Source organism: Notothenia coriiceps, unplaced genomic scaffold (genome assembly GCF_000735185.1).
Source record: "Notothenia coriiceps isolate Sejong01 unplaced genomic scaffold, NC01 NC01_scaffold00037246, whole genome shotgun sequence".
NCBI lineage: Eukaryota > Metazoa > Chordata > Actinopteri > Perciformes > Nototheniidae > Notothenia > Notothenia coriiceps.
Window position 1 is genome coordinate 10719978 of NW_011369947.1, and position 26014 is coordinate 10745991.

Below are 26014 nucleotides of genomic sequence, written 5' to 3' on the forward strand. Positions count from 1 at the left end.
GTTACTTTGTTGAGAATGTGGCCATGTAATAAGCGGGATAATTTGCAGCGACTTGTTCCTTATGGGGAAAATAACACCCTTCATCCAGATGAGGATCCCTCCGCTACACTTTGGGATCCTGATCGACCGACGAAGCTCCATTAAAATATACATATTTTTGGTGAATTACTGAGTTTAGGCACGTTAATAACGTTTTAATGAAGTTGAATACAGTATATTCATATGTGTCAGTGATTTCATGTCAATTCGGCGAACATAAACATAAATGATCGTGGTGAAGATGATGATTAAATTAGGATTAAAAATCGAGAGCCGGGCTGCATTTCCTCCCGTTCGTTTTTTTCGAATAACAAAATTATTTTGTTAAATAACAACATGTTGATGTTTTGTAAATGATTACATGTCTCTTATTTAGCACAGAGTATGATATCCGTGACATATGGATCTTAACAAAGTTCCGCTGTACATCCAGCGTACTGTATCTCACTTTATTTCACATGAGCTCCAGTGTGGAACCCCACTGCACCCCCTGGTGGATCAATGATCCATTGCAGCTGGCTTCATTATAATTACATGTATCTATGACGGGGGCGGTCTCAAGTCAAACTGGAGGTTTTCCCTTGAGCGAGGGCAGATCACATACCAATCACGTACCAATCACGGCCCTCGCGTTTCAAACTGTCTGAAATGAATCGCTACATCTGTATGCAACGTTTTAAATGATAGCTCACGAGAAGTTCTTTTATAATTGTTGGCGTATTCTCTCATGAATGTTGAGCAGTTCAGAAACTAGAACATAAAAGTGCTGTTAAGTTTTTGGTTAGGGAGAAAATGATCATTTGTGTTCATTGTTGCGTAACTGAAGTATGTAGCGCTGATTACGAAATGAGTCCTCGGCACATCTTAGGTCAAGGCAAGTATATTTAAATAACACATTTCAACAACAAAGAAAGTCAAAGTTTATTAGAACATAGTGCAAAAGAAACACTTAAAAAAGCAAGAGAAAACCATTTAAATACAGCAAATATATGTAAAAGAGGTACAGGAATAATACGTAGCGGTGCAGTGTAAGATATTAATAGTTAATGGATTTAATAAAATACCTAGTTGCATGTCCAAAAAGGTCATTAGTAACCTTATCTAAGTATCACAATATAAAAGTAATGTATCCTAATGTAATTGTAATCAATGTGAACTTCTTTTTGTAAGCTGATTACGTGTGGTTCAATGTAATCCTGATATAACTCAGTGCTGCAGGTTGTGGTTCAGAGGACCGACCTGCTGCTGCAGCAGGGTCCGGCTCCTCTCGCTCTCCTCCTGGTGGCTGAGCTGCACCCGGTCCCACTCGGCCTTGTAGAAGGCGTGCAGCCTCTGCTCCAGCTCCGACAGGTTCTGCTGGTGCTGATCCTGCAGCTTCTGCAGCGCCTCCTCCAGGGACGCTCGCAACTCATCCCGCTCCTTCTCCAGACGCTCAGACGAGTGCACGGAGCAGACTGGAAACAGAAAAACTTCAACTTGAGTTTTTTTTCTCTTGGTAAAGATAGTAGCTTTTACCTACTATGTAGCGATCTCTAAGGACATCATTCCAGCTATGTCTGTGGTTACACACAAGCCTTTTTCTTTGATGTTTTACCTTTAATCTAACACAGTTCAACAGTGCCCTTGTGTTACTATGGAAACAAGAGTTTTGAGAGTGACGGTTTCTAGGGGTTCTCTGGTTGAGTTTCTAGCTGGTTAATAAATGACACAAGTTCTTTGTCAAAGACAGAAGTTGTTTGTCCCTCTCAGGTCACCAGAGTGAACTGATTTGGTGATTTCATGCAGCTTTGTAGACTGTAATACTCTTTAAAATTGGACAGAGGAAAATGTCTATTAGTAACTGCTTAGGTAAGAAATGTGATCCATCCACTGAGGAACTAGCAAAGTTCTGCCTTGATGTTAATGTGTGACACTAAATGTGCTCCAACAAGGAATGGAAAAAGTGACTTTAGAGGGGAGGGTCCTCTTGCACTTGACTGCATGTGCCAACTACACTGCAGTTATTAAAAGGCAGATGAAGATAAGTCTCTTAATTCCTTCCCACCATCTTGAAATCAGTATCATAAGTGACATACCCGTACACCAGGAGTCTCTTCCTCCCTCTCCAGCTGGCAGAGTGCCATGTCTATGTTTATGCAATAGGTGGCTTTAGCTTTTGTTCTGTAATCCAGTCTCACTATTTCTCAACTGTTTCCATTGCCAAGTGCTTGGGTCTGCACTGGAGTGGGTGGCGGAGACCAACTCCATAACCTCTCTGGTTTAAGAGCTGGTGCCAAAACACAGCCAGCCAATGTTAACTTCCACTCATTAGTGAACTAACACTGATGGAGTACAGTAAGAAGAACAGCTCTCATGTATAGCAGGTTATTTTGGTCTCAAATACATGTGACGATAAACCACATTGAAGTTGAGACTATGCGAGTCTTTAATAGTGGGCGTAATATAATACTGAACCCAGATGTTGCTCTGCTATGCTACAACACGTGTGGCAGGAACATTCAGTGCTCTCACAAATCAGAGCAAAAATAAGGTACATAATAAAAGTCATCTTACAGTGTTGTCCTGTTGTAGAGCACAGAATAATGATTCTGAATAAAGGTGTAATGGTTGTGGTTACCAAAAAGAAGCAGAGGGAACGCCCTTTCTTAGCATTTCAGAAGAAGGAGAATAGGATCAATTAGGAAGACGATAAAGGAGGAATATTTAGAAATAGAACAAGTAGACCATTTATTTATCCCCAAGTTGTTGAAATTCAGTTCAGGATCTATACACATTAGGTCTGAATACATATAAAACATATTTCTGTTATGAAAAGGTATCAGAGCAAACAGGCTGCCAGTTTTTCAGAGGAGGTGATCTGGCACATCTCCAGCTGCCAGTCCACACTCAATCAGTATTTGTTTGGGTCCAATAGGGACTCGAACAGTCCTTTAGTTCCCAAGTCAAGTCTCTACAGAATGAGCTGCCGCCCCTTTAGCACATGATGTTTCCCATTTTAGCTTTACATGCTGTAAAAGTTGTTTATAGTTCAAACTGATCCGAGTTAAGGGTTGCAATAACGTTATTTTGAACAACTTCACAAATAGTTGAAAATCTTGATAAATCATAATTGACATTCTTATTGGATGTATTTACACAGTTCCAGAGTCTGTGTTTCTGAACGGCTAAAACAGAGCTGCAGTTTGAACTCATGCACCTCATGAGCATGAGGATTCACCTCAGTGAGAGTGGAATGAGCGATCCAGGAACAGTGGCCAAGCGAGAGACTATCTATCAGGCTAGGGCTGGCATGTACGGCTCAACAACATGTGCAACAGAGATCTGGTCATACGAGCCTTTTCTAGTCCAAATCCACACAGCAGAAACACCTCATGCCTCATTCTGGGGAGGAGGCCTAGTTCATCTAAAGTTAGCTGCAGTTTGGCCCACAGTCAGGAATGATAAAAGGGGGTGTGGTCCTATCACAAGTTTGGATGTGTTCCAAGACTGTACTGTATCGCTGTGTGAGGAGAGACATCCCTGTGGAAGCACTCTCAAGAGGAAATAAAACTAAAAGCGGACTTATAAATGTGTCTGGATATCTAAGCATCTTTTACTACTCATGAATCAAAGGTTAGTGTAGGAAAGAATGTGTTAAAGCTCAGATATAACAGCGCTCAGCGTATAAGAGCAGTCATGTGGAAGTCCCGAGGCTGTGAGGGGGGGGGGCACAACAATAGGGCTGACCAAAGTATGTGAGTGTGAGAGTGATGAAATGCATGTGCCCGTAAAAATAAGGCTATTCTGTGGGGCAGCTCACAGGCTAGACAGAGAAGACGGGTCATTAGGCCTCAGGTGGTGGGGCATTCCACCACTGGGGGGGGGTCAGAGGTCAGAGTGCCTCTCCCTGGGGAAAGGGCTGACATGGCACTGCTCAGCGACACTTAAAACACACACTCGTGCCGTGACAGATAGGCATGTGATTACTAGTGGAGGAAAAAGCAATTAACAAGTGGAGGAAGAACTACAGGGGGCATCTAGGTGGCGAGTAAGACCCCCCCCCCCTCTTCTACACTGTTTGGAAAAACAAAAAGTGATTATTTTAACTGATATTGGAGTGGTTGTGATCATTTTTCCGTAGTTTTAACATTGAACAATATATATTAACTGATCATTGTTTGACTTTTTTTTGCGGATCTGTCCAAAAACAAATATTTTGTAAAGAGTGTAGAATTACATTTGTACGGTGGGATATCTCTGCAGCTCCACAATACTTCATTAAAATAGTATTGAGCCTTCAACAAATATTTTGCTTCTGGCTATTTGGTTATTACATTAATCCATTTTGTGATTTTTAAGAAATCTTCAATTAATTGTGCAACCCTAGAAACTGCCATATTTCATTTAACATGGGAACATATCTGACATATTGTATTTTTGTATAATTAAATAAAGACTGTCTTGTGCAAAGTGATAAGTAAACATAAGAGTCCTTGGCATCAAATGGCCAATGACTCAGATCTTTAACTACATTACACACCGCAATCAAATATTGGAACCAAGTAAACAACCAAAGACTCATGATGAACAACAATTGTTCCTCATCCTCTAAAGTTAAACAAACGAGTGCTTCCTGACTTGTCATCCTAACTGAATAATATAAAAGGACACTCTTATCAGAAGGGAGAACTACAAGCAGAGCAGGAGTGTGTGCTTTACTGATAACAACTTTAAACACAGCCGGTGTGTGTGACCAAGGTGACCTCACTTACCCAGCTCTCCTTGAAGGGTGACCAGCTCCTGGGAGGGATCCCTGCACTGCCGTGTGGCTTCATCACGCTGCGGGGGGGGAAAAAAACAGTCATGCTCATGATCATGCAGGTTTCTGACATAAATCATCACAGTTAAGATCACAATGCCAGCATAATGACTCTGTAAGGTTCCTATATGAAGGAATGTCCTGACAGGGCAACTCCCGACACAGATTCTCCTTCCAGGACATCGTTTGAATACCAAATGCAAATAAATTACAAGCACCGGAGCAACAAGGGAGGGGGATTATGGAAACTAGACATTCAACTCGTGTTTTCAATCGGAGCACATGCCTGCTGTCAGCTTTCACTTCTCTCATTCTGACTCAGGTTTGCAGTAAAGAGGAGGCTGCGCTGAAACTGCAGTGCTCCTCAAGACTCCAAACTGACGCATCCAAACCCAAAAACTGTAAATACGACTCTCCGCTGATTAATTAAGAGCATGACACCAACTGTCATACAGCCTGCATAATTAAATCATGAACCAGAGAGGAAATAGAAAGAAAGACAAGCCCAACATGTCTTCACTGATTAGTTTAAAACAGAAACAAACAGTATTCCTCTCCGTCCTGTTAAAGCTCATATTCCTCACTGCAGATAGAACAATGTAGAAGCCAGTTACCCTCTCTGCAGCGTATGGGGCACTAAGGCACGCTCTGCTGCCAGAACAGCCCATGATCCAGCGTCAGCCTGAGGATCGGTAGCGGGAGTCCCCCCCCCCCCCCCCCAGCTACAGAGACCCAGTACTCCAGGACAAACGGCGGTCCAGGTGGACACACCACCTCCACACGCCTCCTCCCAGACTGCTCTGACTACATCCGAGGCAGCACTGAGAAAGCCGCTGGCTGTGGAGAGTGACTGCAGAGTGCATTACCGTAGTACACCTAAAAAACCCACAAAGGGGGCAGGCCACAGTGTGCAGAGGACAGCCTCCTCCCGGCGAGGTGGGGTCACTTTAAGGCAGCAGGAGTGGAGCAAACATACATTGTGCAGAGCTGCCTGACATTAGGCTGATGGAGCAGGGCTTGTGCACTGACCTCCCCCAGGGGATACATGGTGAGGCTTTATTACCACCATCCTCCCCCACTACTCATCCAAACCCACATCCAATCACCCCTCACCCCTCTGCATCACCACCTTACGATAAGCTCTGCAGCTACAGGATCCATGAGCACTATTTCTCCATTGCAAGATGATATCATGCTGACAGATCACATGTTACTCTACTCTGATATGAATGTAACTGTTTTATTGTTTTAAACCAAAGATAACATTTATGTCCTGGGACAGTTAGGGTTAGTTTAGTTATTTTATTATAATCGTTCTGTATAATACATATACTCTCTACAGTTAGACATGTTTGTAAGATATATTTTGAATATGTTTCGTCTTGTGTGTAGTAGTCTATTCTCAAGCTTGGGATAGCTTTTCAGTGCGTGTTTGTAAATATAATTCATTACCTTAGTTTCTGTGTGAAAGTATAGAATGAAAGAATACTGTAATTTTCTGAATAACCACCTTAGTTATCATGCATCCGACTTCATTAGGAAGAGCACATGTTAACCATCTTATAACTCAGCCTATGGGACATCTATCCAGGAGCAAAGAGGAGACATGTCCCCGGTGTATATCAATATGATACCATGTCAGGTGTAGAATAACACTTGATGGTAGACGGAGATCAATGTCTAATTGCCTCTGATCAAGTTACAAGTTCCTAGAAATATTGTGAATTTCAAGAGAGGTAAAGTGAGATTGTACATTTGGGAATGTGCTTGCATTCCTCCGCTGAAGAGCAACGTGTTTCACAGCTTTTGCTCTTTGAGAGAAGGTATGTCTAACCAGGTCCAGAGCTCACACACTGCATCCAAACACATGATAAGAAACAGAGCTCTGCCCTTGGTGAGCGTTTGGCTGCTGTTCATCGTAACCATATCAAGTCAACAGCTGGGACATTCTCACACTATGTTGAGGAGCTGCTGCCTCCTATTCTTGGGCTGATGAGTGACCACCAGATTCCATTACACACTGCGCGCACACAATACTTGGGTATTACCACACGTGAAACACGGTTACTCTTGTGTGCCGAGTTGATGGCTTGAAATCAAAAATGCAAGTTATGTGTGTTTTATAGGCTGAATATATGAATTGGAATCATTGGTTCCAGTGGAGGACATACTGCGGTGGAAGTTGAGTCAGCCGCTCTCAATGACAGAGGAACAAACATGTTGTGTTTTTAATATGTGTTGATGTAATCAGTTTCGCAACCCTGCCCCCCTAACATGGGAAATGAGTCAAACAACCACCAGCTGTCACATGACATGAATCAGACTCATACATTTAAAAAAATTGCACATATGCATCAGTCAATACCATCCACACCATTCTCAAAAAATAAGTTACTACTGGCTTTCTGGTGCCTGGAATGTTGTTGGCGGACCGTGGTTGATGGTGTTGAAGGTTCCTAAACATCTAAGGAGCAAATGTCAAAATATCTTTGACACTTGACTGCATTATCAGGATAGCTTTATATTTTGGGGCGGTGCAACTGGCAGCAGAAGACACCACAGAACTCATTGAAGCCATCTGAAGCTAAAATTGGACTGACTGTGTCACTATCCAGAGCACTGCCACAAGGGATGTGTCTGGTGTCAAACTCTGAAGTAAAACAGCTGCTGTAATGTAGGCCAAAGGAAACTAATTCATGGGTTATTTTCTATATTTTGACTTAAAGGAGCAGTGGTTTACTTTTGAAGCGCACAACCATGTTTATACATTTGGTAAATCTCATTGATTGTCATCCCCTTGTTTTTTGACCACATGTTTCATGTTTGAAGCTAAGCTTATCAGTCGTTTCCTTTCCTCCGGTGTCCTTATGATCCTTGGTAATAAATCACAAGGACAGGCATTGCTAGCAAACAACCGCGTTTCACTTCGCAGCAGCAAGAACCCAGAAGGAGTCCCTACAGCAGCGACACGTATTTGATCCCTGACCCAAAAACAATGCCAATGTGCAGGTGTGATGGCCCTTTCTGCTAAGCTAGGTGCACCACACCACAGATGCAGTAGGGTTGGAAACAGGGTCCTCCCTTTCCTCTGCCCCTCCCCCTAAAGCTATCGTTTCTGCAGTTCAGGGATGCTAAAGTGAAATAAGATTTATGGGTTCAAGCAGGTTGATTTTACAGCCTAATGTCTGGCATGTTATGGATTTGGCCTCCACTCCCTGTGCTGATGACTCAGAGGGGGAGCAACATGTCAGACAAGGTCCAGTGGAATGCAAAGGAACGAGTGCAAGTTCCCAGCGGCCTCTAGAGGGAAGTCCTGGCAGGTCTGATGGCTGCCCCTTGTGTAAGTGTTTGTCCATTTGTCAACTTTAAATGTTTTTATTTAGTCTTATTGCTATGCAAAATGTCTTTGTTAGTTTGTATCATATCAACAGCAAAGGAAATAGAATTTCTGCATTGAAAACAAGTCTTAAATAAATGTTCTCCCCTCTTGTCAACTAAATATTTACTGAAAGCTGTACCTTAGTGCAGGTTTTTCCAACCTTTTGTGTTATTATATATATATATATATATATATATATATATATATATATATTTAGTGATAATAGTTGGGATGTTAGAGGGGGAATTTCACTGACATAATCTTTTTTAGATAGAAATCGATATTGGTTGGTTTACCAAGTGTTTCTTTAATAATCTATGCACATCTCAGTGTGCTGATGAAATGCTTCCTCTCTAACAATAGGCAATGCAACAGGCATTATGAGCCAGGGGATAATGAAGAGTGGAGGAAGAGATCAAATCCTACATATAAGACCTCATACTATCAATCATTTTTAGAAACAAACAGCAATTTACCACAGTACCTAGTGTTTGTTATACATAGAAAACAAGGTTTTATGGTTTCTTACTTATATACATTTCTGAATTCAGAACATACTTTTTCTCGAGCCAAAATGACTAAAATGTAACAAATTGAAACGAAGGCGTTACTTGTTAAGACACTTCTCAACACTAACATTACTGTGTTTATGATATCTGGATGAGTGGTGTACTACAATAAAGTAAAGACAAGGCCCTAGTGTTAGGGCCACTTAATATCATCTTATGTCCTCATTCATATTTGGTTGGTACATTCCAGTTGTTCCATCAACACATGTGGTGTGAAAAGATTTGACAAGGGCCTTTCTGAAGTTAACTGGGAGACTGAAATAGCTGGTGGCCTTTCATGTGCTCACAGGGTATCTGTTTTATTCTTCTAGGTTTACAGGAAAAGAAAGATAGAGATCTTTTCCGACTGCATGGGGTCATTTTAATTCAATTCTATAATGCACTTGTATTAGCTGATTAAATAAACCTAATAGCAAGCAGCAAATTGTATTTTTGCTTGGAGTACAACTCAATGAGGGAGTATGGCGGTATGGTTGGCTGATAGGATAAGCCTGTTTGTGCTGTGTGAAAAGATTAATCCCTTGGGGCATCTCGTTCCTGGAAGCCAATCACATGGCACCACTATTAAAACCGATCCAAAACAAACAGCAAGTTCAAACATCCATATTTTTAAAGGGCTCTCATGCGAACTGAATAACTTTCAAATGTATGAAACATACAACTGAGCTTCAAGTTCATCTTCCCAAGAACTAATCATGCTGCAATAAAGATGAATGATTAAATCCAGGATTGCTTCAGTTGCTCTGTGCATTACAGCAACAGGGCTGTTTTGTGTTGGACAGCCTTCAAGTACCGTAATTTTCGGACTATAAACCGCGCCTTTTTTCCCATTTTTCGACGCTGCGGCTTATATAACGGTGCGGCTAATCTATGGATTTCTACAGCTAACGGCCACCACCTTTAACTCTATGGGCTCTATGGCCGGTCCGCGGACCCCCAACTTTAAGCGGCGGGTTCCAGCAGGAAAAGCTGGAGGCCGGAAAAGAGTGAGACAGGTAGCGCGCAAAAGTAAAAGTGGAACCGAGAGTGGTACGAGAGACAGAACGAGAGCAAGACAGACAGACATTACGAGAGCGAGACAGTTTGTCCCCGTACCACTGGTTGAAAACCACTGCTGTAGATCACTGCCGGTACGTGCGCTGGGAGCGCACCGTTTAAGTTTGAAAGTTGAAAAGTTTGTGTGTCTGAAGCACTATGTGATACAGTACAGTTTACACAGCACAGTACATGTTCTGTAGCTACTATTGCACTAAATGGTGACACTTGAATACGTTATGCAAATATGCAACTTGTTTGTTGAAATGTTAATAAAATGGGAGCTTCCTCAAACAGCCATCTCTTTCCCGACAATCCCCTCTGAGCACGAACCCTTACATATGGTAATTAAACATTAAAACACCTGCGGCTTATAGTCCAGTGCGGCTTATATATGTACACATCATTCAATTTAGCTGCTGCGGCTTTTATTCAGGTGCGCCTTATAGTCCGAAAATTACGGTATGTCTATGACTGCAGCCCTCCGTACCCTTACAGTCACCCTCGTGCTGTTTCTGGAAATAGAAATGCCATTTGGCTTGCCTCGTATCAACACACAGGACATGATGTTGCAACACTTGTAGTTATGTCATTAAGATCATTTCAGACTTACCCCCGTACATTCAGGCTATGTTGGTATTTTGCTAGCATTTGACAAGGTTTTAATCCGTATGTTAAAGCTTAGACTTAGTACTTGCAATTCTGTATACATATTTGATGGACATAAACAGTAGGATTCCTCAACGAGAGCTGTCTGCTTTATATATATTGAATATTCCTTTTTAAACCAGGCAACCTAGTGTGATAACATTAACCAATCTAATCTTAGATATATTAGAATTAGAATATTAGAGTAGAAATGTACAACAACAATCAAAAACTGAACATGGCCAGCAATTTCCAGAATTATCATCTTATCAAGAATGCACTGATAGCAAATAAAGTATATATCTCTCTACCTATTAATCCATGTATCTAACATAATAAGATTTTATTTAAATATTCTCTATACATGTCCAAAAAAAGGTCAGTGACAGACTACCCATTGTGGTAATTGTGCAATATGCTTCATTATGTCTTCTCTTTGTACACATTAAATCATTTGCCGGGACAAATCATTTGAAGAGTCCAATATAACATAAAAAAAAATGCTATTTCATAAATAAAAAAGATTCCTACCTCAGCTAAAGCTTGCTGCAAGACTATTGCGACGGCCTCAAATCTTCGGTTACTCGCTGCCAGGAGTCCTCTGAGCTGCTGGACGTTCTGGTCCTTCCTCCCCCCCTCAGCCACACTCGCTGGCACTACATCCAGGGGTCCGCTGCGCTGGCTCTGCTGAGACGTCGGCTGCTGAGGGTGGTGCTGGCGGGAGGCGGCCTTCGGTTTGTTCTTGTCCACTGTGAAAGAACGTGTGTTGAGTGTTGTGACAACGTAGATCAACATCATACCCCACTGCAAAACCGGTAAGCTGCTCTGACAGCAGCACCCCCCCCCCCCAAAACCTTATTTACTCCTGTGAGGAGATAAGGTTTATAATTTTTAATAAGAGAGCCTGAGGATTCTCAGAGCTGCTCCTCCGAAACAACACATCTTCGATGCAATTAGTTTTCCATATCCCAATTCAATCTAGTGATGCAGATACTGGCCCCCAAGGACAAACTGTTTTAGCAACACCCTGCTAATGTAGCTTTGGTCAGCTTTATAAATACCTTAACCCCATACAACAGCTTCCATCAATAGTTTGTTTTCTCAGACACAAAACAGCAACTTCCAAACATAACATTTACAAACTGAGTACTGAGGACACGAGGGAAGAAAATAACTTATCCTTGATATTAGACATCTGTTTCTTGTGTTAGTTTGTGAGGAGACTGCAGCGAGCGTTATGTAACACAGCAGTGAGAAAAGCCTGGGTCATATGGGGAACACCAGTGAGTGGAATATATCGTACCACCAGAGGCCCGTGGCATTACTCACTCCGCTCTGTCTGTCTGTCTTTTATGTAAGAGCTATTAGTGCCAATAAAGATGAATACGCAAAAACACACATATTTACATAATCTGATGTCAAACTGGAAAATTAAAACCATACTAGATCTCTTTTTAAAACATAGTGGTTGAATACAGCACAGTGTTCTCCTCTATTATACAACCCATGCTCATGAAGCTTTTATATTCATGTCCTTTATGAAGCACATTCAAGTTGAATTTAGATTGCACTAGGCAGGGTGTCATTTCATCCCAGAAGGACCCTTACGGCCCGTCCACACACAGGCATGAAAAAAATCTTGAAAAATCTTGATGCTGGGCGTGTCTGAAGCTTAGCGATTTTTTGCGAGCAACGCGACCAACAACCAATCACATGAATCTCCCGCCCCCGACATACAAAGCAATAGCAATGTTAAAACGAAGTAAACTGGATATAAACTCTCCAAACAGGCGAAACACCTACCAGTTTCACCCACTGTCTCTGCCACCTCCCTCCATGCCTGGTTCCTCCGGTTTGTATCCCGGTAAATAGTTCTGGTCGTAAAGAACCGGGTGATTTGCTACCGTAATTTCTCGTTTGGAATATGAGGAAATGAAGTGCGGTCTGGCTCTCCCAGCTTGCACGCGGTTTGATTGGCTAGCGCTTGAATTGTCAGATTTGCATAAACGGGATTTGATTGGCTGACGCTGGCTACTCCGGCGTCTCCGGCTGAGACGGACCGCTATGCTACCCACAATTCAGTTCGGCGAAAAGCGAGGCAACGTGACGTCACCCCATTCAAAGTGAATGGGCAGACGCGTTGGAAACCGTTTTTGAAGCTGTCGAAGCTGTAGTGTGGACGGGCCGTTAGAGAACAGAACAGCTCACAGAGAAGAGATAACATCTGATCCTTTTGCAACGAACACTATATGATCTTTGTAGGTTTCAGTAATCCTGTTAGTAATCCACAATATTTTAGACAAGTAACAGTTATCTCATTGCGTATTATTTTTAATGTAACTACGGAAATACTGTAGCCTTCATTTTGCACCCTGTTTACGTACTGTAACCAGGGGCGCCACCAGGGATTTTGGGCCCCATGAAAATACAGTATATCACATTGGTTACGCAAAGATTTTTTTCTTAATGTTCTAAAATTGTTTGGGCCCCTGTCAGTCACGGGCCCTTAGAATCGTCCTAACTTTTCACCCCCTTATGGCGCCCCTGACTGTAACCCTGTTACATGTAATCTTTTATATATATATATAAAAAATGTAAGCGCTTTGAGCACCAGGAAAAGCGCTTTATAAATGTAATGTATTATTATTATATATTGGGAGGGATGAAACCCTCTTTAATGGTCACACATGCTCAGCACACACTGCATTGTCTTGTTCATGTTTCTTATGCTGGTGTTATGTATTGTGTATCTGGTGTGTTTGTACGGCGACCTTGAGAGCCTTGAAAGGCGCCTATAAAAAATAAATGAATTATTATTATTATTATTTTCACAGTGACGTGTGTTCTCTGCTTTTAACCCATCCCAGTACCAGGAGTCTAGTAGACTATTGCTCTCTAAGACTGCATGTAATCTTAACTGGCTGCATTTGTTGCATAGCTCCATCGCAACCATGACGCCAGAGGCGGATGTGATTTGGGTGAAAAAATATAAAACTTTGAGGAGCTTTCAAGACATCAGTTTCCTCCTATTGGAGCGATGGGTCTTGAAAAAAGTGCTCCTGTCTCTTTCTATATATAAATATATATACTTCCAGTTCTCAGACTCTGCCTCTGAGCCCTGTGGGTGTCTGGTGAAACAGATAGCTGGAATAACTTGACCCCGCGAGGAACAACCGTCTAGCATCTTGTGTTTTCAGGTTTCATATTTCAGCGAGTCGCCGTCTGTCTTCCTGTTCTCTTCTTCTGCTTCAGACCTCCTCCTCACTGCCCTCAGCGACGCCTCGCACCGTGGAGCTGTAATCACAGAACTTCTCCAGGCCGTGTGATCCGGAGCTGAAATGTGATTTATGGATAGAAATAGAAAATGTGACAGTGTCGTATGCTGAGCTGTGAACAATATCTGAAATAATGAACTCTCCCAACTCCTCCGCTAGTGTCTGCAAGGCGGCCATTCAGAGCAATGTCAGCGACAAGAGAGAAACATCTGTCCACACACAGACCCAAACTTAACTGGTAAATCACGCGCTTTAAACACTGAGGCTCATGCAGCGTTAATTGTATGAGGTAACGTTTATTATATCAGGTGTACAAAGAAAAAGGCACTAACATAATTTTCAAATAATTAGTCTCTGGTGTACCGCAACAGAGACATATATTCAAACTATTGGAGGCCTCTCACACACATCAATGATGCCCTTTCCTGTGTGGCTTTACTGAACAAAGAAACTGGCTGTAATATATTCCACCTTTTAATCAGCATTTTCTCTCTGGATGCCCCGGAAGTTAAAACCGCTGAACCCTCATCTAAATACATTTACAACATTTTAGTCAACTCAGATTCAGGTAGATTGATGCTTGGCACATATATATAAAACATATATATATATAAAACAATTAAGAATCTAAAGTGTTTGTTTCTTTGTCTTTAAGTGTTTATGTGTGTCACATGTTGCAGTTTGATTGCACACTGCAGGGAAACAAGAGATGTGCTGCTTCAGATCACTGCAGTCAGTTCTGCCTCAATCACTTCCTCTGAGTTGTTGCAATACTAGCAATCACACACACACACANGATTGGCTGATGCCAGCTTCGAAAGCATCGGGAGCATCAAAAGTTGAACATTGCTCAACTTTTGATGCTCACGATGCTTGCAAAGCCATGCTCCGCTCCCCACAATGCAGTTTGGCGAAGATTAAAAATCTTCTACGTCACCCCATTCAAGTGAATGGGCGAAGCTTTGAAAGATTTTTTTCATGCCTGTGTGTGGACGGGCCGTTGAGAAAGAACTCCAACAATGCCGTTTACATAAGAAAATAATAATGTGTGTATTAGGCCTGTAAGTCAGATCTGCAGCACCATTTGACAGATTCTTCCTTGGCCCACGCTTCACCAATGTTCATGAAAATCAGGCGAGTTGATTTGTATGTAATCCTTCTGACAAGCAAGCAAACCAAACTCAGAGGCTTGGCTGTGGTAATAAAACTAGCATGTACAGTCATTGTGGGATATCTAAGCAAAGTCATGCTGTATTTACTTGGATACCTTTCTAAATAACACCCTGCAGTTTCTATTGACAGAGAAGGTATTTATTCTAACCAGAGGAAGTATGTTCCCTTCCTTCAGCTGATCCAGGAGCAGGGGTGACATAATACTGCAGAGGGAATAACACTCCAAGCTGGCAATACCCACAGAGGGAAAACTGATGTAATGAACTGAGAGGGTAAACACACTCAAGCTGTAGATTTACCGAAGCAAAACAAAAACCTTCTACTCGAGCACAAAATGGTTAAAAGTCATTTGAATGAGTTGCATGCCAGTCTTAAGTTGACACAGCTCCGTATCAGGATGTGCGGTTCCCCTCAAAACTAGTTTCTCCCTGTGTCTCTCAGCCAAAGTAAACAGTTCAGCATAAAACACAGCGCCGCCTTTAAGTCAAACAAAAGACACACACCTTAGTATATAACTTAAGTGAATTTGCAAATGTTGTTGCCTCTTTAATTTGGTGAGCAGTTTGAAATGAATGTTACTAATGTGTGTGGGGTACAGGACACAAATGTGAAACAGATTTCCATCTCAATGTCCTGACTACATCCTCCTCTTATTGTGATTCATACACTCATTTGAACTCCACTTTCTTTTCCTCCTATATAGTTCATCAGTACAGAGTGATAAACGTCAAAGTAGAAAGTCTCTGACACAGATCCAAACTCACAGTGGATCTGTGTTGCTCAGCTTTCAATCGTTTTGAAGAGGCTGCAGTTCACTAAATCTTAAAAAGGTTTTTTAAAATGAGGACGCCCTCTGCTGGCTGTGCAGAGAGCGTAAGGGGACGCCATGTCCAGCTGCATCACAGCCAGCATGCACCACTAACATGCCTGCATACAGAATGAAGCCAAGCTCAAAGACTCAGGCTGTCAAACTACTGCACATTGACACATTAAACTACATTTGTCAACAGATATATTGTGAAGATAAGTAGTTGTTAGTAAGTAGAACTAAAATATCTTATTCCCCTGTAATGTAGTGGTATGCAATTAGGGCTGCACGGTATGATGATAATACATGAGTTATACACGGGTAACTTAGGTTGTGTTTTGTTTGTAGCATATCCAGGAATATCAAAGTGGAACATAATATTATTAACACATATGCAACAGTGTTTTGAATTTCAAGAGAACTATGATGTTAGAGTATGAGAAAATGCTGTTGAAAGAAAATAAACTGATTTCAAAGTTTACTCTTTCTTGTCGGCTGCTCTAAGAATGCTGATAAAAAATAAAAGTATGCTAAAAGAAATTTTTTGTTGTATAAAAAAAATTAAGGAAATGATTAACAATACTCTTTTACAGAATAAATTCAACATTGCACTGAGCAAAAGAGGCACCAAAAACCGTTGAATTTTAAAAAGTAGATTCCTAATGATACTCTTCTTGAACTAAGTGCCAATAAAACAAATCTGAGTGCAATATCGCAGTCTTTCAACATCAACATGTGAACAAAAAAAACGATATATAATGCAGCCCTGCATGTAATGATTTATATGTAATAATTAATGTAATGTCTTTTCATAAATCTTGTTCTTTTGAACTTGTAGCAAAATGTAACTAAGCTTATGTCTATATATAGAGGAACTGGCAAAGAAATCTTCACACGTATGTTTTTTGCCTGCAAGCTGTCATCTTCTGCTCGTTTCCAGAAGACTAGAACTGGACATTATGCAACACATTTCTGCTGAATCTAAAAAAAAAAAAATGATCTCACCTTGTTAAATAATTCAAAATGGTCTAAAGATGTGGTCGGTTCAGAGATGTATCTTGTAGACAGAGAATATGGAAATTCACTGGTTTCCAGGGCTACAAACTACAATCCTGTACATGTTTTAATCAGACAATCTTTTGAGAGCTGCCCAGTATTATTTAATTAAATAATCACTTGTCAGAACATTTTCATTGGCCACATATAGGAGTTCATTATCTGCCTTTATTATCTAATAGAACTGTGCAATTTCATTTGAGTTAGACGTTATATAAGCATGCAGGCCTTCTCTCCCTTTGACCGCTCTTCCATGGCAACAGAGGACCTGCAGCTATTTTCATCAAAGTGTCTGAACACAGCGATGATGACACATGTTGCCTTCTTCATTTCCCTCCTCCCATGCACAAAGATGCATTTAATGTAACAATTCAACATCACTGTACACTTCCCATCAAATACTGAGTGACTTAGTAACTCCGTAGCAGAGTGCTGTGCCGCTATAAGGGGATATCACACCATAGCACAAAGCATGATGCGTGATGAGACCCTTCACAATCAAGCACTTGTTTTAGTGCTTTTGTTGACACAATACCAATAACGGTTACACACTGGACACTTGTATTGCTTTGTTTGAATAAGATATAATTCCATTTTGTATTTAAAACCTTTTGAGACCCTAAAACAGGATTACCATATAAGGTCATAACCTTTCAAAACAAATAGGAGAATGGTTTGCATTATGTGGAAACCACAGGAAGCGTCTGCCTTCCCACAATCCCGTTCAACAATCAAAACAAGGTTCCTGTAGCTTGACCGAGAAACCAAGAACCAAAATAAACTTGGTTCATCTCAGAGTGAAACAGGAGCACAGGGTGTCACTGTGAGCAAGTGCATTCTGACAGTCATAAAAAGGTGGCCTCAAACATAATACAACTGTGTTTAAATGTCAATATGGCATTAAAGGAGACCAATCTGATGTTTAGTTTGAATGCAATTATTCCTGAAATCAAGATTCATATGGTTCCATATCGTACAATACCTATGCTCAGGCTTACATCTTTTGGTGAGCAAGGTGGGTAAATGAAAGATGAACCTCCTGCTTTGCCAACTAGTAAATACTAGCCAGACTAAAAATAGATTTCAGGTCCACTTGAGAGGCAAACACTGGTAGGCTAGGCTTAAATACTACAGAAGAGAGAGCAAAACCCATAATAACTTGGGTAGAAATATTCAATATAAAATAAGTGACAAACCTGCTTTGAAAACCACCGTGTTCTTCCTGCATCCTGACAGCAGCTGAAGGCTTCGGAGTAAACCCTTGGCTGTCAGACGCACGTGGATGTTGGACAGGGAGAGCTTCGGAGACCACAACATCTCTCAAAAATAAAGCAGGGTGTTTTTATCCCGAAAAACAATGGAGTTTCTTAACTAAGAAGCTTGAGGCTGGCTATGAACCAAATGCCATGGTGTGCCTTAGTGTATCATGAGTTAAATGATAGCAGGACTGACAGGCAAACAATAAATTCATCAATAAAAAGCAGTAGTGAGAGCTACTCCGCTGAGACGGCCTTGAGAAAAGTGAAGGCACCCAGTTCAGCATGGCAGGTCTCCCGAATTTAAATCTAAATCCAGCTGTGAAGGCTGGCCAGCGGTGTGTGGCACAGGCTGATAGATGTGATCAGGGCAGGGGGATCAAATCAAATCCTTTAATCCTCTTGGTAAAGTCAGGCTTCATCTATTCACCAAACACACAAATCTCTCTCAGCAGAGCAAAACAGCATTTCCAAGCTCAATGATGGCGGTGCTGTGGCAGAGCCAGGATGCTCGGAAGAGAGCAGAGGGGGTTGGGCGGGAGGAGCTGACGGCAGCAGTGCAGCCAATGGGAATTTAATCCAGCCCCCCACTCTCATTTACCGTGTCCCTGTGTCCCCAGCAGTGGGATGGGAAAGGATAACAGACTTATCGTGGCACAGTTTTGTCTGGTGAGCTGCTTAGCTGGCACTGTGAAAATGTGTCTGCAGGCATGACTGGAAATCAGTTTTTTAATCCAAGAGTCAAAACAACGTGCCGACTAATTGAGTGTTATGTAATGCAGCATGTTTATCATCTAGTTTCCGCAAAACTGTGCACTCAAGGGGGCTGTAATGACACTTTAGAGCACTGTAGAAAATATGCATCACATTAACTGTGAGCAGAAGAGAGCAACACACCCAATAAAGCACACATTACAACTGTAGTGTGACAGGAAACACATGTGGTCACTGATAAACATCAGAACTTGAATGTTCTGGTCAAAAAGTAAGCACAAACCATTGGATGGTTTCACAAAAATAGACTTTGACTGCAGCCTAGATCAAACTAATTGTCAGACCCTAGATAGAGTGTCTAATTTAATATGTTGATTATTACTAATTTACCAAGAAATTAAGACTTCATCAAACTACAAAACATGACTGTCCAGACGATTGTATCAAACTGCTCGCCATGTTCGAAACACTATTTGTATTTCTTGGATGAATGTTGTTGGCAGTGAATGGAGTCTGAGAGAGTCTGTAGACATTACTCTGGGCTTTAACAAAAAGGGCTTTTACCAACACAGAATGTTTTCTTCAGGTAAAAACAATTAAAGAAAATAAATGTATTAATATACAATTTTATATTTTTAAATAGGTGCTAAATAAATGATAAGGCAGTAGAGGACACTGCTCTTTGAACAAATAATGACCTTTAAAACAGGCGAACAGAGTTGGCACATTCGCAATACAGAGGTTTAAATTGCATTGTTATTCTTAATGCTTATATTAGAAAGCGAAATGACCAGTATCTCCTGAATTAAAACCTTTGACAAGTCATCTCAATGGAAAGGTAAGAACACAGATAATACACATGTTCAATCCAATGGAAACAACTCTTACCGGGTCCGTTTGGACGAACAAGTCTTTCAGAAGCTGTCCTTTTTAGAGGACTGACTGTAGAATTTGAAGCGCCTCTGATGGAGAAAGCAGAGGCAGGTTTGCATGCTGCGGTCAGAGCTGAAACAAGCAGAAGATCCAGGTGAGACACGCAGCTGGAGTTAAACTGACCCATGGTGGCGGATCAGCTGACATCTGACCGCAAACCAGAGGCAGCTTTTAAACTAGAACTATTTAATGAGGATTGATCAAACAGGCGGTTTAACTAAAAAACAAAGATACCACTACTATTTGATGTTAATGGAAAATAAATTCAATCAACATCAAATGTCCCTCGGCAAACATGATGAGCACACAATAACAACATCATTAGGGAGGAACAGTAGCTTTTTGTAGTTGAATGTTTGAGTTTCATCACAAGTCAGACTTTACAGGTCTGTTTTCTTATCAAGTGAGAGGATTTGCCAGTGTTTAAAGTTCAATGGGGTCAGACTCACATTTACTCTTGAAATAAGATTTCAGAAAGGTAGAGCTAATTCTGATTCAAATGTAAGATCAATGGCTGGGATATATATTGACATATCAATATCGTGATACAAGACTAGTTATTCTCTTAGATTTTAGAATCCATAATATCCTAGTATTATATATATATATATATTATTGCTGTTTCCTGATTTTAAAGGCTGCATTACAGTCAAGTTATATCATATTTTGAACTCACCAGGCTTGTTGCCTTTCCATTATTTGCCTTTACTCACTAAATCCACATTACCGGTTGTTATTTTTCAAAATTCTCATTGTGTAAATGTTCTTCATTAATGAATCACCCTTTGATGAGAGACAACTAAAATAATAAAATAGAGACATTTCCAATATCTCTAAAAAAAAGTGTCTACGTATGAAGTACGAACTAAATGTGTGAGAATATGATGTGATGGTTTTATAGCATCCAATGGCTAGATATTCATTTATTTATGTTAAATTACCATGTTCAATTGAAAAGAATAAAGCAATTTCTTTATATTCTATAAAAGTCCATTGAAATGCAATGTCAATCTACTTGCAATAATACTAATGTCATGTAAAAGTAGAATCATATAATGATCATTTCTCAAGACATGGGAAAAAAAGAGACATGATTGTAAAGGAGAAGTCTGTCTGATAGTAAATGCTGAGTGTGCATGCGTTCTCACGTGGTCCAGTGTTCTTCCCAGGAGTTGTGAAGAGTCTAGCCTTCAGCACAGTTTTCAAAGGGGATGGTTTAGGTGCAGCTCCTCCAGAAACTGTTACAGAACAAGTACAGAGATGCTGATTCAATAAAGTAGTAATAAAGAATTTTTGTAAAATGATTTGTAGAAGAAAAAAACAGACCATTTCTGGTATAACCGTAAAGTTTCTTTGAGCACCTGTAAAATTGCTTGATAAATTAAATGTATTTATGATTATTTAAAGGTCCCATGTCATGCTTTTCTGGATATTACCTTTAATATAATCTTCAGGGTAAAAAACAATTGATCAGATTAAAAACAGGTGTAATTTGAATCTGACCGTTATAAACTATGACAATGAATCAATATCTAGAATGCAAAAATTAATATGTACATCCTCCGTGATGGACTGAGTGAAATACCCAGAAGATCTTTCAACTCATCACTTCACCCTGGATAAAGCAATTATGATCCAACTCCCACTTACTTCTCCAAAGCTTTCTATGTTGTCCATGCAACGCAGCTAACAAAGGGAGGATACAGAAATGATAGGATCCAACAAGAAGGCATGTCAACAGAGTGACATCACAGTTGGATGCTGCGCTGCCCTTCAGAATTAAAGAGGAACCGTTGAAAGAATGAACTGTAAATTCAGTCCAAGTGCAGCTTCGAAGTCCTGTGTATCCGGCCATCGGCTTTTAATTGAAGAATAGAAAATAATAAGGAAACTGCTCTTTTTCTGCACCTCAGACAACATCAGTTGTGCCTACGTACTCTCCTCCAGGCAACGCTGTGTGTGTGAACTAGAGTGGAATAGAACCCGTTCCCATAACAACCACACAAGGGGGGTCCCCAGTTTGGAAAATAGGCCCTCTCAGCCAATCAGAGACCTGTATGGTGTTGAAGATGCTGCGAGGAAAAGAGCCCTCTGTTCCTTTTTGTATAATACTCTAATAAAATGTAAAAAACACAACACACCAGCACCACTCAGAGCTCAGCACTGGAATGATCTTAGCGTTGTATACCGATTGTTGATAGCTTTGAAAGAAGTCATAATTTCTCTCCCTCCTTCTCAAATATTTGTTCTCTACTTTATTGACATTAATGGGAGAATGTTCATTTCACGTCACAGGTATTAGATGAGGTAGATAAGTGTCCAAACAATGTCAAAATATGGAAATGTATTCATAAGTGTGTGTCTTATTTTTCATAATGTTTGTTTGTAAGGACAATTTGATATTCCTCTTTTTTATAGAGCCTAAAATAAAGACAACTAAAAAAGACATCACAATATTATAAAGATGTATGTTAGCAGATGTGGGGGTATTTAATCTGAGACAGATTTGCCCTGGTGAGGTTTACATCCAAGCCTAGCCCTCAAGTGGGTCACCATTTAACAAAGAGGCCCCCCCCCACCTTTTGGTCCAGATGTTTTCAGAAAACACGCTTTGACATAGTGGCCTGATGCTGGAGAACTCCTGCATGAAACAGATTTGATATCATTGTGCTTTTGTTCCTAAAAGCTCTGTAAGAGATGGTTTGGCTTACCGTGTGTACTCCCTTCACTCGGCTCAGTGAGGCTCCAGGACGGCCCCAGGGTCTTGCGTGGTAGTCTAGAAGAAGGCACTGGGGGAGGGCCCATGAGAGAGGGTCGAGAGGAAGTTTGAGGAAGTCGAAATCCATTCAGTTGAGGCTTGATGCTTGATGTTGACACATTTCCATGGGTTGACTCTTCTGTCTGCACTCTCTGACTGCCTGTGTTCAATGGAGCACAAATAAATATCAGAGGTGAGCAGCATGAACACCGTTATCAAAGGATAAACAAGCATACTGGGTTGTGTCATGAGTAAAAAGCTGGAAGTTAAAACATCCACAGAGCTCCCAGACAGGTCAAATCAGCCATAATAAACCAGCCAATATTTGATTTAACAGGTAATATTGAGTCCTTTTCATGGGATATTTGTCCATCAGAAAAACTAGTAAAAAGCATATCTATAAAGCTAAGAAAACAATGTGTATATTATTAATGAAACAAATAAACAGGATCCCCAACACCTTACCCCATTTGTTAATTATAACTTTCAATATCAAATTGTACACAACTTACCAGCAAGTATCTTACTCATTACAGCAACCATGTCAAATCTGATCAAATACAAACAAATAAACTAAAACATGTTGTAGTTAAAGCTAAATAATGCATCCCGTGAAGTTTCCATGTAGCTGGAGCATGAGAAAGTTACTGATTTTTTTTTTACTATGCTCAGGGAGCTTGTTTCAAACATTGTTTTTTCACTATTGGCGAGATCAAAACCTCCCTTTCCTTCCCCTGATTTTCCGCCCGTACAGATGGCTTCCCATCAGAGGAAGAGTCCCCCTCCTTCCCCAGAACTCCTCTCACTATGAAGAGCAGCAGGGCAGAGGGAGTTAGCTGTGTATTCACAAGACAAGAGACGACATCTGTGTCCGACATTGTTCCTGTGGAACATGGCTGAGCTCACCAGGAGGACCACACTCTATTACTGGTTCTTCTTTGTGTTTCCACCGCCCAGAGCCCTAGTGGTGCTGCGTCATTGTGTCATTGTTTGTGACGTAACCGTTTACAGAGCAGTCTGCTCTATTCACCAACACAACCAACGCCAGTCCCAGAACCAAATACAGAATGACCCGCTCTGAAGCAGTCCGGTATCACTGCGGCTCATTCAGAGACACACATGGATTTGAGTTTTTTTTAAAAACTGGTGTTAGGGTCATTTCATGTTTTTGGTGGATTAAAAAAAGTCTTTCAGAGTATGAACGCCATCTTGCTATATTCAGATAAATACTTTGTAATGTTTTTGAAGACAGGAGGAAAACTTCTGCGATCATCGTCTCCTCTCGGTTGCTCCCCACTGCCCCCAACCTGAAAATAATGAGTGACAAGCTGATAGTAACCATAGTAACACGGAAGGGCCCGGAACAGGGGGTTTTCAAAGTCTTGGCTTTCAGACCATTCAAATATTGCTAAATACATATTATAAATAGTGCTTGATCAATAAAAAAAAGGTAGTTATTAATAAGGTTATTACTAAAAAACAATAATAATCCAATCTAGAGGCAATTATGTAATGTAACATAATTTTTTATATTTATATTTATTTTACTGACGCAGGAGAAAGTAGATAAATATACGGCCTGTTTGATCGCGTTAGAGCTAGTTGTAGTTAGCCTCTGCATGCTCCAAGTTCAAAATACCTAGCTTTCAAGCAAAGATTATGATGACATGTACAGCAGGGGTACCCAAACTTTTTTGAACCGAGAGCTACTTTTAAAGTTGCCAGTCTGCCGAGATCTAGCAGTCCAAATAGAGAGGCGCAGCCATTACTGACATATAAATGTGTATTTACCTGGTAGTAGGCTGTCAGTAATGGCTGCGCCTCTCTATTTGGACTGCTAGATCTCGGCAGACTGGCAACTTTAAAAGTAGCTCTCGGTTCAAAAAAGTTTGGGTACCCCTGCNTTTCAGAACGAGGCGGAAAGTATTAAAAGAGGGGAAAATCACTCCAAGTCTGGGCATGTTGAGAGCTGTACATACACACAAGGGGAGTTAGTCGGTTCCGTAACGGCCCGTCTACACTACAGGCATCGAAAAATGCTTTCAACGCTTCGCCCATTCACTTGAATGGGGTGACNTTGATACAGAGTTGGAGTTTACTCACACGTCAGATACTACAGTGGGTAATGTTTTCAAGAAACATTGAACAGTGCTGCCACATATGACACAGGGAAAAAAGAAAAGACTCTGAACCCTTTCTTTGCCATTATATAAAAATAGTGTTGCTACAAAAGTATAAATTATGCGTACTAATAACACAACTCAGATCTGAAGCTACACAGGAATTTGCTGCAATAAGTGCAATAAAAAAGACAAAATTAATAGAATAAAACCCTTTTCTTTTTTTTGCATTTTAGTATAAAAAGAAATGGCTTTAAAATAGGATGCAAGCAACACTAGTTTCTTAACCTGAATTGATAATAGACTATAATCAATTTAAACAGAACAGATCTTAATGTTTGCATTCTTATACCATTTTGTACAATAATTATAATAAATAAGTTCAAACAAACTAAAACTTGGTGGCAATCGAGTGGGGCTAGATCTTAGAAATGTTTTTAGGGGCCAAGAGCCGGCCCTGCTGCGGTAGAAACAGAAAGAACCAGGGCACTAGCTCCGAACTGGCCCTGGAACTGCTTTGGTGGGAAAGGGGCATTAGAGGAACTGCCCAGTGGCACCCTCTGATGGGGATACTTCTTTACTACAAAAACATGTATAAGAGGTGCAGAAATGCATTAAATCAAACAAGTTAATGTTCATCCTTTAATCTCACTGGTCATTTTTTATTATTTCTGCAGTTATGGGGCAAATTCGTGAATCAAAGATATTTCCTATTGGTCACTCATAACATTTTGGTGTTACTTTGAAGGATCCTATTATATCAGCTACAGTACATAAAACCCACACAAAACCATAGGTGTTGATTTCAAACCTACACAAAACTTTAAGTAGAGTCCAAATCAACTTTTCTACTTCTTATGTTTCAAATGATATGCCTAAGCAGATTGTTTACAAAGCATTACCCATTTACCCAAATGGAAAATAGTAAGGAAATCATTAACTCTCTGCTTAGTTAAAAGTAGGAGATTTATGAGGGCATTTGTTGTGACCTACTGTCAATGTTTGATTACCAACATTTAAAGGTCAACTTACTCTTTGTGAAAGTGTATCACTGGTTTAGCTTAACTGTATAACAAAAAACTAAATATTTATTTAACATGGCCCACTTTATATTTCTTACCTGTGCTGCTCTTCAGCTTGGACTGTGGTGTCCCGGCTTTGGAGGCCTTGAAATCATCCCTCCCCCGGGTTGGCTGCCTCAGCCTGCTGAACAGAGGGGATGGTCTGGGACTGGCAGGTGGAGGTTGTAAAAGTTGTGCTACTCTTGTTTGTCGAGGAGCTGGTCGTGCACGAAATGTGCTCTTACTCTCATCAGATGAGGCTCCCGTTGTTGTCACTTCATTGGACTCTAGCTGCAAAAAGAACAATTTCTCATTCAGTCCCTCATCTTTGTGCAATTGGCCCCAACAGTTATTTTATCTGTTGTTAAAATGCCACTAACTTTTCAGTTATA

General features: G+C 40.7%; 1 protein-coding gene across 1 annotated transcript in view; it reads right to left on the minus strand.

Moving 5' to 3' along the window:
- LOC104966392 (microtubule-associated tumor suppressor 1 homolog) overlaps positions 1-26014 on the minus strand; it is a 33959-nt gene that overhangs the window by 3185 nt on the left and 4760 nt on the right. Inside the window, exons 3-9 of the mRNA XM_010795578.1 lie at positions 25682-25913; positions 22395-22601; positions 20832-20921; positions 19639-19755; positions 11000-11217; positions 4791-4857; positions 1253-1493 (exon numbers count right to left, since the gene is read on the minus strand). Of these exons, the coding sequence (XP_010793880.1) occupies positions 1253-1493; positions 4791-4857; positions 11000-11217; positions 19639-19755; positions 20832-20921; positions 22395-22601; positions 25682-25913 (1172 nt within the window). The remainder of the gene's footprint in view (positions 1-1252; positions 1494-4790; positions 4858-10999; positions 11218-19638; positions 19756-20831; positions 20922-22394; positions 22602-25681; positions 25914-26014) is intronic.